At 42.5% G+C, this 16,693-nt stretch overlaps 1 protein-coding gene across 1 annotated transcript in view; it reads right to left on the bottom strand.

Annotated features, from left to right (window-relative positions):
- LOC140199677 (G-protein coupled receptor 39-like) overlaps positions 1-14,496 on the bottom strand; it is a 118,004-nt gene extending 103,508 nt beyond the window's left edge. Inside the window, exon 1 of the mRNA XM_072262147.1 lies at positions 13,437-14,496. Within this exon, the coding sequence (XP_072118248.1) occupies positions 13,437-14,244 (808 nt within the window). The 5' untranslated portion in view covers positions 14,245-14,496. The remainder of the gene's footprint in view (positions 1-13,436) is intronic.
- Positions 14,497-16,693: the final 2,197 nt, after the last annotated feature.

Raw genomic sequence — 16,693 nt, 5'->3', positions numbered from 1 at the left:
ATTCCTTAAAAGTGCCAGTACTTCCTCTTCTTTAATCATCATAGTTTTCATAACTTCCCTACTTGTTTTTCTTACCTCACACGATTCAATATCCTTCTCCTTACCGAATACTGAAGAAAAGAAATTGTTCAAAATCTCCCCCATCTCTTTTGGCGCCACACATAGCCGTCCACTCTGATTCTCTAAGGGACCAATTTTATCCTTCACTATCCTTTTGCTATTAATATAACTGTAGAAACTCTTTGGATTTATTTTCACCTTACTTGCCAAAGCAACCTCATATCTTTTAGCTTTTCTAATTTCTTTCTTAAGATTCTTTTTGCATTCTTTATATTCCTCAAGCACCTCATTTACTCCAAGCTGCCTATATTTACTGTAGATCTCTCTTTTTCCAAACCAAGTTTCCAATATCCCTTGAAAACCATGGTTCTCTCAAACTTTTAACCTTTCCTTTCAACCTAACAGGAACATAAAGATCCTGTACCCTCAAAATTTCACCTTTAAATGACCTCCATTTCTCTATTACATCCTTCCCATAAAACAAATTGTCCCAATCCACTCCTTCTAAATCCTTTTGCATCTCTTCAAAGTTAACCTTTCTCCAATCAAAAATCTCTACCCTGGGTCCAGTCCTATCCTTCTCCATAATTATATTGAAACTAATGGTATTGTGATCACTGAATACGAAGTGCTCTCCAACACATACCTCCGTCACCTGTCCTATCTCATTGCCTAACAAGAGATCCAATACTGCCTCTTCTCTAGTTGGTACCTCTATGTATTGCTGCAAAAAACTCTCCTGCACACATTTTACAAACTCCAAACCATCCAGCCCTTTTACAGAATGGGCTTCCCTGTCTATGTGTGGAAAATTAAAATCTCCTACAATTACAACCTTGTGCTTACTACAAATATCTGCTATCTCCTTACAAAGACCTTACATTAGAGAAGGTGCTGAACATTGCAACGTCGTTGGAAACAGCAGCACAGAGTGCTTCAGAGATGCAACAAAAATCTCTGGAATATGCTGCAAATAAAATGTCACTGAACAGGAATGAAGGAAAGAAATGTTACTGTTGTGGGAACATGTCACATGACCCTGATGACCGTTAGCTTAAAGACAAAGAATGCAGAAACTGTGGCAAACAGGGCCACTTCGGCAGAGTACGCAAAGCTAGTCAGCAGCAGAAAAAGGACAAAATATAGAGAAACAAGAAACCCCAGAAAGGAAAATACAACAATGTACACAAAATGAAAGAAAGCAGTTCTGATGAAAACGACTCAGACAGAAGTGAATTGTCTCGTCGGCAACTTCACAGCGTGAAAGAGGCAGATGATCGAAGAGTAATATGGATCACTCCACAAGTGGTGGGCGTGAGATTGAAAATGGAGTTGGACACAGGCTCAGCTTTAACAGCGATCTCTGTGCACAACTACAAATGACTGTTTTCTCACATACCTCTGAAATGAACTAAACTACTGCTAAAGACTTACACAGGACAGAAAGTGCATCCCAAGGTAAAATTAAAGTGACAGTGACCTACAGAGACAAAACACAGTAGCTGAACCTCAATGTACTGAAAAATGGAGGACCACCATTGCTGGGACATGAATGGCTCAGGAAAATCCAGTTGGATTGGCACACCATCAAGGCACTAGTTGAGTCAGCAAAGGAGGGCAACAAGGCTACATCTGAGAGACTGTCACAAATACTTGCTGACTCTGGGGAAGTGTTCATGAAAGGAATAGGAACATTTCAGGGCATGAAGACAAAGATTGAGATTGAGGAAAATGCACGTCCAAAATTTCACAAAGCCAGACCACTGCCATATGCAATCTGTCCAATAGTAGAGGCAGAGCTGAAATATCTGGAGCAGACTGGGGTCCTGTCAAAGCTGGATTGGAGTGAATGGGCCATGCTTATTGTTCCAGTGATGAAGAAAACCTCCAGCACAGAACCAGGAAAACTAAGCAAGGTGCACATATGTGGTGATTTTAAAGTGACTGTTAACCCAGTTCTCCGCACAGTACAGTATCCTCTACCTCGTATTGAGGACATCATTTCTTCCCTTTCAGGAGGGAAACATTTCACAAATATTGATTTGACCCAGGCTTATCTCCAAATGGAAATCGATGAAGCATTCAAGAAATACCTGACAATAATACACACACAAAGGACTTTACCAGCACAACAGGTTGGTGTTTGGGATAGTATCAGCTCCTGCAATCTGGCAAAGGGCAATGGACCAGTCCTGCAGGGCATTCCAGGGACTCAATGTTACCTGGATGACATCACTGTCACTGGCAAAGATGGCGATGAACATCTTTCTAACCTTGAACAAGTGCTCACCGGGTTACGAGAATATGGGCTCAGAGCTAATTGACAGAAATATGAGATTTTCAAAAAGGAAATTTCATACTGTGGGCATGTGATCAACAAGGATGGCTTACACATGTCTCAAGACAAGATAGAAGTGGTGCTTAAGGCACCACCACCTGAAAATGTGCCTCAGCTGAGAGCATATCTTGGTCTAGTGAACTATTACCACAAGTTCCTGCCTAACCTATCCACAGTCCTAGACCCACTAAATGCATTATTACAGACAGGGACAGAGTGGAAATGGACTGAGAGCTGTGAGAAAGTGTTTCAAGAAACTAAAAGATTCATAACTTCAGAAGGGGTACTCGCACACTTTGACCCCTCCTTACCTATCTGACTGCCTTGTGATGCCTCACCCCATGGGATAGGAGCTGTGTTATCGCACAAGTTTCCAGATGGCTCAGAAAGACCAATAGCCTTTGCCTCAAGAACGTGAACTTCAACTGAATGTAACTATGCACAGATTGACAGAGAGGCCCTAAGCCTCATGTGGGGAGTCAAGAAATTCAGTCGCTACCTGTATGGCCAAAAGTTTACCCTGTTGACTGATCATCAGCCTCTTGTGTCAATCTTCAACCCAAGGAAAGGCATTCCAGTGATGACAGCACAAAGGCTGCAGCGATGGTCTCTTAGCAGGTCACGTGTATGACACTGAACACAAGGGGACCAAGCAACATGGTCATTTATAAAAATCACCAAGGGTCCCAGAACAGATTCCTGAGACACTCCACTGGTGACTGACCTCCATGCAGAATATGACTCGTCTACAACCACTCTGCCTTCTGTGGGCAAGCCAGTTCTGGATCCACAAAGCAAAGTCCCCTTGGATCTCATGCCTCCTTACTTTCTCAATAAGCCTTGCATGGGATACCTTATCAAATACCTTGCTGAAATCCATATACACTACATGTACTGCTCTACCTTCATCAATGTGTTTACCCACATCCTCAAAATTCAGTCAGGCTTGTAAGGCATAACCTGCCCTTGACAAAGCCATGCTGACAACTCCTAATCATATTATAACTCTCCAAATGTTCATAAATCCTGCCTCTCAGGATCTTCTCCAACCACGTACCAACCACTGAGGTAAGACTCACTTGTCTATCATTTCCTGGGCTATCTCTACTCCCTTTCTTGAATAAAGGAACAAAATCTGCAACCCTCCAATCCTCTGGAACCTCTCCTGTCCGCATTGATGATGCAAAGATCATCGCCAGAGGGTCAACAATCTCTTTCCTCACCTCCCACAGTAACCTGGGGTACATCTCATCCAGTCCCGGCAACTTATCCAACTTGATGCTTTCCAAAAGCTACAGCACATCCTCCTCCTTAATATCTACATGCTCAAGCTTTTCAGTCTGCTGCAAATCATCACTACAATCACCAAGATCTTTTTCCATGCTGAATACTGAAGTAAAGTATTCATTAAGTACCTTTGCTATTTCCTCCGGTTCCATACATATTTTCCCACTGTCACACTTAATAAGTCCTATTCTATCATGTCTTATCCTCTTGCTCTTCACATACTTGTAGAATGCCTTGGGGTTTTCCTTAATCCTGCCCACCAAGGCCTTCTCATGGCCCCTTCTGGCTCTCTGAAATTCTTTCTTAAGCTCCTTCCTATTAGCCTTATAATCCTCTAGATCTCTAACATTACCTAGCTCTCTGAACCTTTTGTAAGCTTTTCTTCTTGACTAGATTTATTACAGCCTTTGTACACCACGGTTCCTGTACCCTACCATAACTTCCCTGTCTCATTGGAACGTACCTATACAGAAATCCACAAAAATATCCCCTGAATATTTGCCACATTTCTTCCATACTTTTCCCTGAGAACATCTATTTCCAATTTAAGCCTCCAATTTCCTGCCTGATAGCCTCATAATTCCCCTTACTCCAATTAAATACTTTTCTAACTTGTCTGTTCCTATCTCTCTTCATTGCTATTGTAAAGGAGATAGAATTATGATCACTATCTCCAAAATGCTCTCCCACTGAGAGATCTGACACCTGACCAGGTTCATTTCCCAGTACCAAATTAAGTACAACCTCTCCTCTTGTAGGCTTATCTACATATTGTGTCAGGAAACCTTCCTGAACACACCTAACAAACGCCACCCCATCTAAACCCCTTGCTCTAGGGAGATTCCAATCGATATTTGGGAAATTAAAATCTCCCATCATGACAACCCTGTTATTATTATACCCTTCCAGAACCTGACTCCCTATTTGCCTCTTGATATTCCTGTTACTATTGGGCGGCCTATTAAAGAAAAAAAAACCCAGTAAAGTTATTGACCCCTTCCTGTTCCTAACCTCCACCCACAGAGACTCCGTAGATAATATCTCCATGGCGTCCACCTTTTCTGCATCCGTGACACTATCTCTGATCCACAGTGCCACGCCCCCACCTCTTTTGCCTCCCTCCCTGTCCTTTCAGAAACATCTAAAACTCGGCACTTGAAGTAACCATTCATGTCCCTGAGCCATCCAAATCTCTGCAATGGCCACTACATCATATCTCCAAGTATTGATCCACACTCTAAGCTCATCCACTTTGTTCACAACATTCCTTGCATTAAAATAGACACATCTTAAACCTTCATTCTGAGCACATCCCTTCTCTATCACCTGCCTATCCTCCCTCCCACGCTGTCTACAAACTTTCTCTATTTGTGAGCCTCCTCTTCCCTAGTCTCTTCAGTTCGGTTCCCACCCCCCAATAATTCTAGTTTAAACTCTCCCCAGTAGACCTAGCAAACCTCCCCGCCAGGGTATTGGTCCCACTGGGATTCAAGTGCAACCCGTCCTTTTCACACAGGTCACACCTGCCCCAAAAGAGGTCCCAATGTTCCAGAAATCTGTATCCCTGCCCCCGCTCCAATTTCTCAGCCACGCATTTATCGTCCACCTCATTCTATTCCTATTCCTATTCTCACTGTCGCGTGGCACAGGCAGTAATCCCGAAATTACTACCTTTGCAGTACTATTTCTCAACTTCCTTCCGAACTCCCTGTAGTCTTTTCTCAGAACCCCTTCCCTTTTCCTACCTATGTCATTGGTACAAATATGTACCACAACCTCTGGCTGTTCTCCCTCCCACTGCAGGATATCCTGGACGCAATCTGAAACATCCCGGACCCTGGCATCTGGGAGGCAAACTACCATCCGAGTTTCTTTCCTGCATCCACAGAATCACCTGTCTGACTCCCTAACTATAGAGTCCCCTATCACTGCTGCCATCCTCTTCCTTTCCCTATCCTTCTGAGCCACAGGGCCAGACTCTGTTGCAGAGGCACTACCACTGTTCCTTCCCCCAGGTGGGCTGTCTCCCCCCCCCCACCCAACAGTACTCACAGGAGTACTTATAAACAAACATAGAATAGTACAGTACAGGCCCTTCGGCCCACAATGTTGTGCCGACCCTCAAACCCTGCCTCCCATATAAGCCCCCACCTTAGATTCCTCCATATACCTGTCTAGTAGTCTCTTAAACTTCACTAGTGTATCTGTCTCCACCACCAACTCAGGCAGTGCATTCCACGCACCAACCACTCTCTGAGTAAAAAACCTTCCTCTAATATCCCCCTTGAACTTCCCACCCCTTACCTTAAAGCCATGTCCTCTTGTATTGAGCAGTGGTGCCCTGGGGAAGAGGCGCTGGCTATCCACTCTATCTATTCTTCTTATTATCTTGTACACCTCTATCATGTCTCCTCTCATCCTGCTCCTCTCCAAAGAGTAAAGCCCTAGCTCCCTTAAACTCTGATCATAATGCATACTGTCTAAACCAGGCAGCATCCTGGTAAATCTCCTCTGTACCCTTTCCAATGCTTCCACATCCTTCCTATAGTGAGGTGACCAGAACTGGACACAGTACTCCAAGTGTGGCCTAACCAGAGTTTTATAGAGCTGCATCATTACATCAAGAGGTACAGCCACAGGGGTACTCTCTAGTGCCTGACTCTGACTCTTCCCCTTCCCCCTCCTGACTGTGGCCCACTTGTCTGTCTCCTGTGGCCCCGGTGTGATAACCTGCCTGTAACTCCTCTCTATCACCTCCTGGCTCTCCCTGACCAGATGAAGGTCATCGAGCTGCATCTCCATTTCCGTAATGCGGTCCCTTAGGAGCTGCAGCTCGACACACCTGGTGCAGATATGGCCATCTGGGAGGCTAGGAGACACCAGGACCTGCCACATCTGACACTGAACACAAAACTGGCCTCACACATGTACTTCTTCCCTTCCACAATTAACACTGGTAAACCTACCTCGCCTCGTCCCGTTACTGCCAAAGCCCAACCACTCTGCCGCTGCCCGCTGGATATGGCGGTCTTTTTAAACCTTTCATGCTCTGTTGGCTGACATCACGTGCCTGCGCAGTCTCAACTCTCTTTTACCCCGAGTAGTAAAGAAAAACTTCCTTCGCTCTGAAAAATCAGCTGTTCACCCGCAGCCTTCTTATTAACATAGTCGTGTAAACAGGCCACATACATAACAAAAACCTATCGAATACAGAAAGGACTAGATAAAGTGGATGTGGAGAGGATGTTTCCTATGTTGGGGGTATCCAGAACTAGAAGGCACAGCCTTAAAATTGAGTGAGAATCTTTTAGAATAGGGGTAAGGAGGAATTTTTTTCACCAGAGAGTAGTGAGTCTGTGGAACAGACTGCAGTGGAGGTGAAGTCTGAGGGTATATTTAAAGCTGAAGTTGATAGTGTCCTGGTTGGTCCGGGCATCAAAAGACATGGCGAGAAGGCAGGTATATGGGGTTGAATGGGATCCAGGATCAGCCATGATGGATTGATGAAGCAGACTTGATGGGCTGAATGGCTTAATTCTGCTCCTCTGTCTCATGGTCTTTTGGACACAATTTTGGCAAATGTTGAGGAAAGCAAGAATGACTTTACTAGTTTTTTTTAAATAATCACCAGTCTGACATGGAGATTTAACTCTTTCTAATCACTTTAAATAGCAGTAATCCTTTCCCCCCAGTTGGACATCATCGAACCCAACCTCTACTCCATGGGCTTTATCAACACCTCTCGCGCTGCAGTAAAGCAGCCAGCAGAATCAAAGACCCCACTCATAACCAATATCTTCTCCCTTCTCCCATCAGGCCGAAAATTCCAAATACAATTACCACCAACCTCAAGATAACAGCTACCCTGTTGGAAGTTTCTTGAATGTTTTCCTAGTAAAGTCCTGACTTCACAATCTTCAACTGTTACGCTTGATTTTGTATTCTGCTACTGATTTACCTTGCATTACTTCAATGTACTGTGTAATGATTTGATCTGTATGCAAGACAAGTTATCACTATCTCTACATGTGACAATAAACCAATTCAAACTGATATTGGGGCACCATCCAAGATCAGGGACCCTCACCACCCAGGCCATGCTCTCATCTCACTGCTGCAATCTGGGTGGAAAAAGGTACTGGACACTTAGGCCCCACACCACCTGGTTCACGAGCGGTTATTACCCCTCGACCATCAGGCCCCACACTGTCAGGTTCACGAACAGTTATTATCCCTCAGTTATCAGGCCCCACACCACCAGGTTCAAGAACAGTTATTACCCTAAAACCATCAGGCCCCACACCAACAGGTTCAGGAACAGTTATTACCTTAAAACCATCAGGTCCCACACCACCAGGTTCAGGAACAGTTATCACCCCTCAGCCGTCAGGTCCCACAGCACCAGGTTCAGGAACAGTTATCACCCTAAAACCATCAGGCTCTTGCAATAAAGAGGATAATTCACACAACTTCTCCTGCCCCATTGCTGAACTGTTCCCACAGCCACAAGTCCACTTTCAAGGACTCTCTCATCTCATGTTCTTGATATTCCTTATTTATTATTTATCTTTTGAATTTGCAGAGAATGTTGTCGTTTTTGTCATCAGTTGCTTGATTACCCTGTTGAGTATGGTCTGCTATGGTTCTTGGATTTACTGAGTATGCACACAACAAAATGAAACTGAGTCACATGGTGACATGTATGTACTTTGAACTTTCTGGAATTACTGCTTAAACAGTTTATTCAGATTTTAATACAATTTCAAAAGGTGCACCTGATGCCACAGACATAACACACTCGTCTTGTGATGACGCTACAATGAACAACTACCATACTACAATGTAAGAGCAGATAGTGGTCTAGTCGTTACCACTGCTGCTCAGCAGCCCCAGCACACTACATTTGATCCTGTCCTTGGTTATTCTGTGTGGAATTTATTTCCTTTTGCTTTCTGTGATCATTGTTCCCCATTCCTTGACTCCGGTTTTCTTCCACACCCCTACAAAGTGCTAATCCATTAATTGGTAAATTATCGCTAGTATTTCTGGTGATGTGTGGAACGCATGCATGGGAGGGCACTGATTGGATTGTGAAAGACTGGTTTCTGGGAGAAAGGTTGCAGAATGGAACTGATAGCAATGTTGGTTTTATATATATCTCTATCTCAGGGTTGCATACAGTGACATTTTTAATTTGAACTTGCAACAGTCTTGCAGCACAAATTGTCCAGAGCACTGTAGAGGAAAGGTAATTGAATTGGGTGAAAATTCACTGGAATGTGAAGCCTCTCAACTCTGAAGCGGTCGTGGAGGTTAACAATTTATCCAGAATCATTCTGCAACAGTTGTTGAACCATATGGGGTTTCTGCTTTCAAAACCTGGTTTTCGTGATTCCCATAAGTCATGGGAGCAGGATTGGCCCGTGAAGTCTGCTCCACCATTCAATCATGGCTGATCGTATTTTTTTTGTCCGGCTGCTCCTCAGCCCCATGCCCTGAAATTCTCCCCGTAACCTTTGATGCTATATCCAGTCAAGAACCTATCAAGCTCCGCCTTAAATACATGCAACAACTTGGCCTCCACAGGTGCCTGTGCTAATAAATTTCACAAATTTATCCACATTTTGGCTAAAGAGATTTCTCCACATCTCGGTATTAAGTAGATGCCCTGTTATCCTGAGGCTATGCACATTTTTCCTAAACTCCCCCACCATGGGAAACATCCTTTCTACATCTATTCTGTTTTGGTCTTTGTTTCAACATTCGAAAGGTTTCAGTGAGATTCCGCTCCCGCACCCCCCAACCAATCCTTCTAAATTCCAGTGAGTACAGACCCAAAGCCATCAAACGTTCCTCGTATGGTAACCCTTTCATTCCTGGAATCATCCTTGTGAACCGCCTCTGGACTCCCTCCAATGCCAACACGTCTTGGATGTGCAGCCCAAAATTGTTCACCCTACTCAAGGTGCAGCCTTACTGGTATCACATCCCTGCTCTTGTATTCGAGACCTCTTAAAATGAATGCTAACATTTCCTTTTTCTTCCTATCTGCAAGTTAATCTTTAGTTTGATCTGCACAAGGACTCCCAAATCCCTTTGCATCTCAGATTTTTGGATTTTCTTCTTGTTTAGAAAACAGTCTGCAGATTTATTTCTACTACCAAAGTGCATGATCATGCATTTTCCAACATTGTATTTCATTTGCTACTCTCTTGCTAATTCTAATCTGTCTAAGTCCTTCTGCAGACTTCCTGTTTCCTCAACACTACCTGTCCCTCTACCAAACTTCGTAACATCTGAAAGTTGGCAACAATCATCTAAATTGTTGATTTACAGCATAAAAAGAAGTGGCTCCAGCACTTATTACTTCTTCTTTTCTAGTGGTCCTATATCCACTCATCTCTTTTTTACATTCTTGAAAAAGCTTATACTGTCCACTTTAATATTGTTTGCTAGATTTCATATTTCATCTATTCCCTCCTAATGATTTTAATTATCTGTAGGTTTTTAAAAGCCTTTGAATCCTGTCTTCCCACTATTTGTTTCTTTGTATGCCCTCTCTTTTGCTTTTACATTAGCTTTGACTTCCCTTGTCAGCCACAGTTGTACTATTTTGCCATTTGAGTATTTCTTCGTTTTTAGAATACACATGTCCTGCACCTTCCTCATTTTCCCAGAAACCCATACCATTGCTGCTCTGCTGACATCCCTGCCAGCAGCTCCTTCCAATTTACTTTAGCCAACTCCCATCTCATATGACTTTACTCCACTGAAATACTGCTACATCAGATGGTCAGGCTGCAGAGTTTGAGAATACAAGAGCAGGGATGTGATGCTGAGGCTTTATAAGGCACTGGTGAGGCCTCATCTTGAGTATTGTGAACAGTTTTGGTCTCCTCATCTAAGAAAAGACGTGCTGGCATTGGAGAGGGTTTAAAGGAGGTTCACAAGGATGATTCCAGGAACGAATGGGTTATCATACAAGGAACATTTGATAGCTCTGGGTTTTAAAAGGATGAGGGGGGATCTCATTGAAACCTTTCAAATGTTGAAAGGGCGAGACAGTAGATGTGGAAAGGATGTTTCCTATGGTGGGGGAGTCGAGGACAAGAGAGCACAGCCTTCGAATAGAGGGGCGTCCACTTAAAAACGCGATGCAGGGAAATTTCTTCAGCCAGAGGGTGGTGAATTTGTGGAATTTATTACCACAGGCAGCTGTGGAGGCTGAATGTTGGGCGTATTTAAGGCAGAGCTTGATAGGGTATTGATTGGACACAGCATCAAAGGTTATGGGGAGATAGCCAGGGAGGGGGGTTGAGAAGGGAAAGAAAGGATTAGCCATGATTGACTGGTAGAGCAGCCTCGATGGGCTGAACGTCTTATTTCTGCTCCTATATCTTATGGGCTTAATTATGACATTACTGCTGTGTTTAGCCACACAGTCCTAAGTGTGAAGTGAGTAGAGCGGGGCTGTGTATGCATTCTTGTGGTGCCCCTGTGCTGATGGAGATTGTGGAGGACATGTTACCAGTCTAAACTGTAGTTTACAGAAGATCCAATTAGACGAGGTATTTAGGACAAGGACTTGAAATTTATTGATTAGTTTTGAGGGGATGATGGTATTAAATGCTGCACTGTAGTTTATAAGGTGCATCATTGCTGCCCAGATGTTTTGGCGTTGAGTGAAGAGTCAATGAAATGTCATCTGCTGTGGACCTGTTGCTCCATTAGGCAAACTGGAGCATATCTAAATCTCCTCTCAGGTCGGGGTTGATGTTTCATCACCAAGATTTCAAAACACTACATCACTGTGGATAGAAGTGCTACTGGATGGTGATTACTGAGGCAGATCACAACATCCTTCCTAAGCTCTGGGTTAATTGAAGCCTGCTTGAACCAGGTGGATAACTCAGACATTGAAGTGAGAGTTTAAAGTTCTCAGTGAACGCGCCACTCCATGGAGTGTAATTTTGGTGATGGCTGTGACTGAGCAGAGACTGATCACACAGACGAACAATTTTAGACGGTTAGCCCCATCTAGAATGGTGCTGCCTTGAGCCGAGCACCATAAAGAGACCAAAAACTTTGCTAAGTAGGTACTATTGCACTAATCAGTGAGGTCACATGGATCGTTTCTTTTACATTTTTCCAGACAGTTCTTCAAGAGTCTCTCTGTGCAAAGCTGAAAAACAAATGTCTGTTTTTAAAGGTCTCCTGGTTTAATGTCATTACTTTAAAAAGTTAATTCTATTTTCTTTTGCTGCAAGCACAAATAACTTAACTTAGAGGGCATTATATATGTCCCTCAAAATTTCAGTGTTTTATTAAAGTTTGTAATGGGCACATTAGGTTTTAAGATACTTTTGAATTTCCATCTCTCCCTAAGCTCTCTTCCTGGATGTTAGTTTTATTTGACACTGGCAGGTGAACATCAAGGATTCTCAGATATAGCCAACACTGGCAAAGGCAGTGGCTCTTTCTGGGGTAGAGAGAGAAAACTGTGCTCAGCTACAGAACAAAGGAAATCAGTATTTCAGGGAACTTGGAGGACACAGGTTTCCTGTGTTAACCTGCAAAGCATTCCTCAATGGTTCTAATGCTTTTTCAAATGCTCTGGAAAAGATGTGACTTGTGTTAACAGCAACATATTATTTTTCTTTTACTCACTCTGTTCTGTGACATTACAAGAGTAAATGATAAAAATTAATAACATTTTCAATGTAAAAGAAAATCTTTCCTTTCTATAATCAAGACAAAGTGTGCTAGTTTCAGATTTATTTCACTTTTAATGTATTTACCATCCCTTCAAGCAGCATTCCCTCTTTTTTACAGTTGTGCGGACCAACCAGTCCTCTGGGAAACTTTTACATAGTCTGAAAACTGTGCATCATTTTGACAAAATATCATGGAAAATAAAATTGCAACTGTATGGCAACAAAAGCTATGTGTGTGGGAGCATTTCCATTCCCCCACACACATGCAGCTTGGAGGCAACAGACCTTCCAAATTAACTTTCTCCATGCACCTTTAGAGAGAGTGACTCAGGAGCAAGTGGGAACTGTGCCAGCATTTAGCCATTAGGTTTAGTACTGAGTTGGTGAAAATATCCTGAAGGAAGCGTCATCTTTAGTACTGCACATATCAATCTGTGTGTTTTATGTTAGCCCAGTACAGTACCTGCTATTTTAGACTCGACCAATGAGCGCAATGTAAGAGCAAATTTGGTTCCACTGAACGCATTAGAATGAGATAAGTGGCAGTGAGTACAAGCTGTGGCTGACACCTCCGCACATTTAATGAAAATGATCAAAACTAAACTACTTAATTCCTTCAACGATTCTGATGAAAAGATTTACACAAGTGGAGATCACTTGGCTCTCCAGTTGGCCGGGACCTAGTGGAGACTAGCAGTTACCATGACAGCCAACCATTCAGAACAACAAGTCCGATCAATAAAAATGCAAGTACTTGGTAGAAGCAGCACTCAATTGTGCACTGATGATGTCACCTTGACTGGTGACAAAATGTTTGTGACCTAACCTCCAGGCTCGGTGAATAACCCTACACACAATAACAGAAGTGGTTAGAGGCAACTGTTAGACCTGGATATAAAGCGTGACTAAGTTAATGAAAGAATATATCTTGTTCATTTTCTTGCCCCTCCACTCAATAGTCATTGGTTTGATTTACTCATATTGATTCTGTTACAAATTAAAGTCAAACATGATACTAAATGAGATGAAGCTCTTACCTAAAAACATAATGCTCTGTTTTCTTGCTGATTCTACCTTTGTATTCCCTTGTTTTGATCCGTCCTCTTTGCTCTCGTGCTCCATACTGATTAAAGTGTTTATCATCATTTTGCACATGCATGCCACTGAGATGAGAGTCACAATATAAAGAACAAAAGCACTGAAAACACTTGCTTGGAAGACAACCCATTTGGAGCTGAGGTTGGTGCAAATGGTATGGTTTGATTTCCTGTTATCACAGTTTCTACGAAGTGGATTGAGGCCTCCGTCAGCAAAGGGCTCCAGTGGATCCTCTATGCCCATTGCAAAGAGGAGTGGCAAGGCTATGCAAAAGGAAGTCAGCCAGACAAAGCAGATCAGCTTCACTGTTCTTGAACCAGATACAGACATGTGCTTGAATGGATGACAAATCGCAATGTAACGTTCAAAACTGAGAGTAGCAATATGCAGTATCGTGGCATAGCTACAGGCTTCGATGAAGAAGTTATAAATCTTGCAGGCTGCGTTTCCACTTGATGTGGAAAATGGAAACCATATCACACTGTATAATTCCACAGGCACTCCCAGTAACAGAACAAGGAAATCAGCACAGGAGAGACTGATCATGTGATCAGCAACACTTTTTTGAAGGTAGCATTTCTTTTGGAGAACTTGTGCGACCTTTATAGTTAAAGTATTCCCAAGTATTCCTGCCACAAGAATAATGCTGTACAATATCGTCAGAACAATCTTAGTTGGAAGTTGAGGTTCAAAATCGGCTACGTGTTTATGGTTGAAATATGATTCGCAATTAACCTGGCCTTCCATGTTTTAAAAAAAATAATGAATATTAAAATGATCTTCTTTGGAAATGTAATCACCTGAAAAGCAGTACTGGAAGAAAAATGCAAATCGTTTCACCGTTTTTGTACAAAAGTGCAATTGTATCCACGAATGTGAGTAGCACCTTCCTTCAAATCGACACGAAGTTTACCTTCCTCAAAACTTCCATCAGTTATCCTTTGTCCAAAGATTAAAAGGTTGATGTGTTCATCCTCGAACTTGTACTGCCCCTGAAAACTGAACACACTCTGAGTCGTTGAATGTGAACTTCAGAACTTAGAATTCTGTTAAATATTAAACACATGCGTATGAATTCGCATTGTGGTGTCATGATAAGTACAGAGCAATACCAGCTATTTTTAAGCAAACCAACCTGTTTGAATGTTAATGTGTAAACAAGGGTGGAGAAACAGGAAAGGAATAGGTATTTTGCTCCTAAAACAAACAAAGATATGTAATGATTAGAGTACTATAAATATTAATACTAAATCTCTGTGATGGTTTCATTTTATTGCCAACAACAAATCTATGTAATTTACCACTTACATTTCAGTGGGATGATTGTTTCCACTGTGTTTTATTAGAAAGATAAAACTCCGTTTCATTCTCTGAAGCAGTAACAGTTGTCTGAGCTAGCTAATGTTCATAACCCACAAGCTAACTTTTGCTCTAATTATTTCCTATCTGTTAACCACCACCCCCATCTGACCTTCCTTTCATGTGTAAACTTGTCGTCACTGCATAACCTCGTCAATAGTCTGCCTTCAAGACTTCATGCTTCTGAGTTCCTGTCCAACTGCTCTGTGTAAAAGTTTCTGATAAATAATTTCAAAAGAAGTGAATGAGGTGCATGCAGTGGTGAGTTCCACACACAAGCCTACCATTATTTTAAAAGCTCCTGTTAAATATTTGAACATGAGAGGTTTACTGTTAATTGGGTCTCCTCATCATCTACTTGTGGAGCCCCATTTAACTGCACAAAAATATCTCGAAGGATTTCAAACATTGTCATTTAAATAAAAATGTTCAAAATCATGTAAAAGGGAAAAAAATATTACCTATCTGAAAACACAAATAACTAAGTCTTCATCGAGTTTGACACCATAACATAAAGGAGCAGAATTAGGTTATTTGGCCCATCGAGTCTGCTCTGCCATTCAATCGTGGCTGATCCATTTTGCCCCTCCTCAACCCCACTCCTCAGCCACCGTCATGTAAATTTAATGTCGTATCTAATTAAGAACCTATCAATCTCTGCCTTAAATATACCCAATGACCTGGACTCCATTGTTGGCTGTGGTAACAAATTCCACAAGTTCACCACCCTCTGGCTAAAGAAATTTCTCTGCATCTCAGTTTTAAGTGGATGCCCCTCTATCCTGAGACTCTGCCCTCTTGTCCAAGACTCCCCAAGATGGGAACATCCTTTCCACATCTACTCTGTCTAGGCCTTTCAACATTTGAAAGGTTTCAATGGGATCGCCCCTCTCCCTTCTGAATTCAGAATTAGGTTTATCACCAGTGTGTGACGTGAAATTTGTTAACTTAGCAGCAGCAGTTCAATGCAATACATAATCTAGCAGAGAGAAAAAAAATAAAATAAAGCATAACAATTATGTATATTGAATGGATTATTAAAAAATGTGCAAAAGCAGAAATAGTGTATACTTAAACAAGTGGGGTAGTATCCAAAGCTTCAATGTCCATTTAGGAATCGGATAGCTGAGGGGAAGAAGCTGTTCCTGAATCACTGAGTGTGTGCCTTCAGGCTTCTGTATCTCCTACCTGACGGTAACAGTGAGAAAAGGGCATGCCCTGGGTGCTGGAGGTCCTTAATATTGGATGCTGCATTTCTGAGACACCGCTCCCTGAAGATGTCCTGGGTACTTTGTAGGCTAGTACCCAAGATGGAGCTGACTAGATTTACAACCTTCTGCAGCTTCTTTCGGTCCTGTGCAATAGCCCCTCCATACCAGACAGTGATGCAGTCTGTCAGAATGCTCTCCACAGTACAACTACAGAAGTCTTTGAGTGTGTGCCAAATCACTTCAAACTCCTAATGAAGTATAGCCGCTGTCTTGCCTTCTTTATGACGACATCAAAATGTTGAGACTAGGTTAGATTCTCAGAATCCTTCGTCCTGACGAAGGGTCTCGGCCTGAAACGTCGACTGCACATCTTCCTAGAGATGCTGTCTGGCCTGCTGCGTTCACCAGCAACTTTGATGTGTGTTGCTTAGATTCTCAGATCTTGACACCCAGGAACTTGAAGCTGCTCACTCTCTCCACTTTTGATCCCTTTATGAGGGATTGGTATGTGTTCCTTCATCTTACCCTTCCTGAAGTCCACAATCAGCTCTTTCGTCTTACTGACGTTGAGTGCCAGGTTGTTGCTGTGGCACCACTCCACTAGTTGGCATATCTCATTCCTGTAC

The sequence above is a fragment of the Mobula birostris genome, chromosome 6, assembly GCF_030028105.1.
Source record: "Mobula birostris isolate sMobBir1 chromosome 6, sMobBir1.hap1, whole genome shotgun sequence".
NCBI classification, from domain to species: Eukaryota; Metazoa; Chordata; class Chondrichthyes; order Myliobatiformes; family Myliobatidae; genus Mobula; species Mobula birostris.
This window is presented reverse-complemented; position numbering and strand designations above follow the sequence as displayed.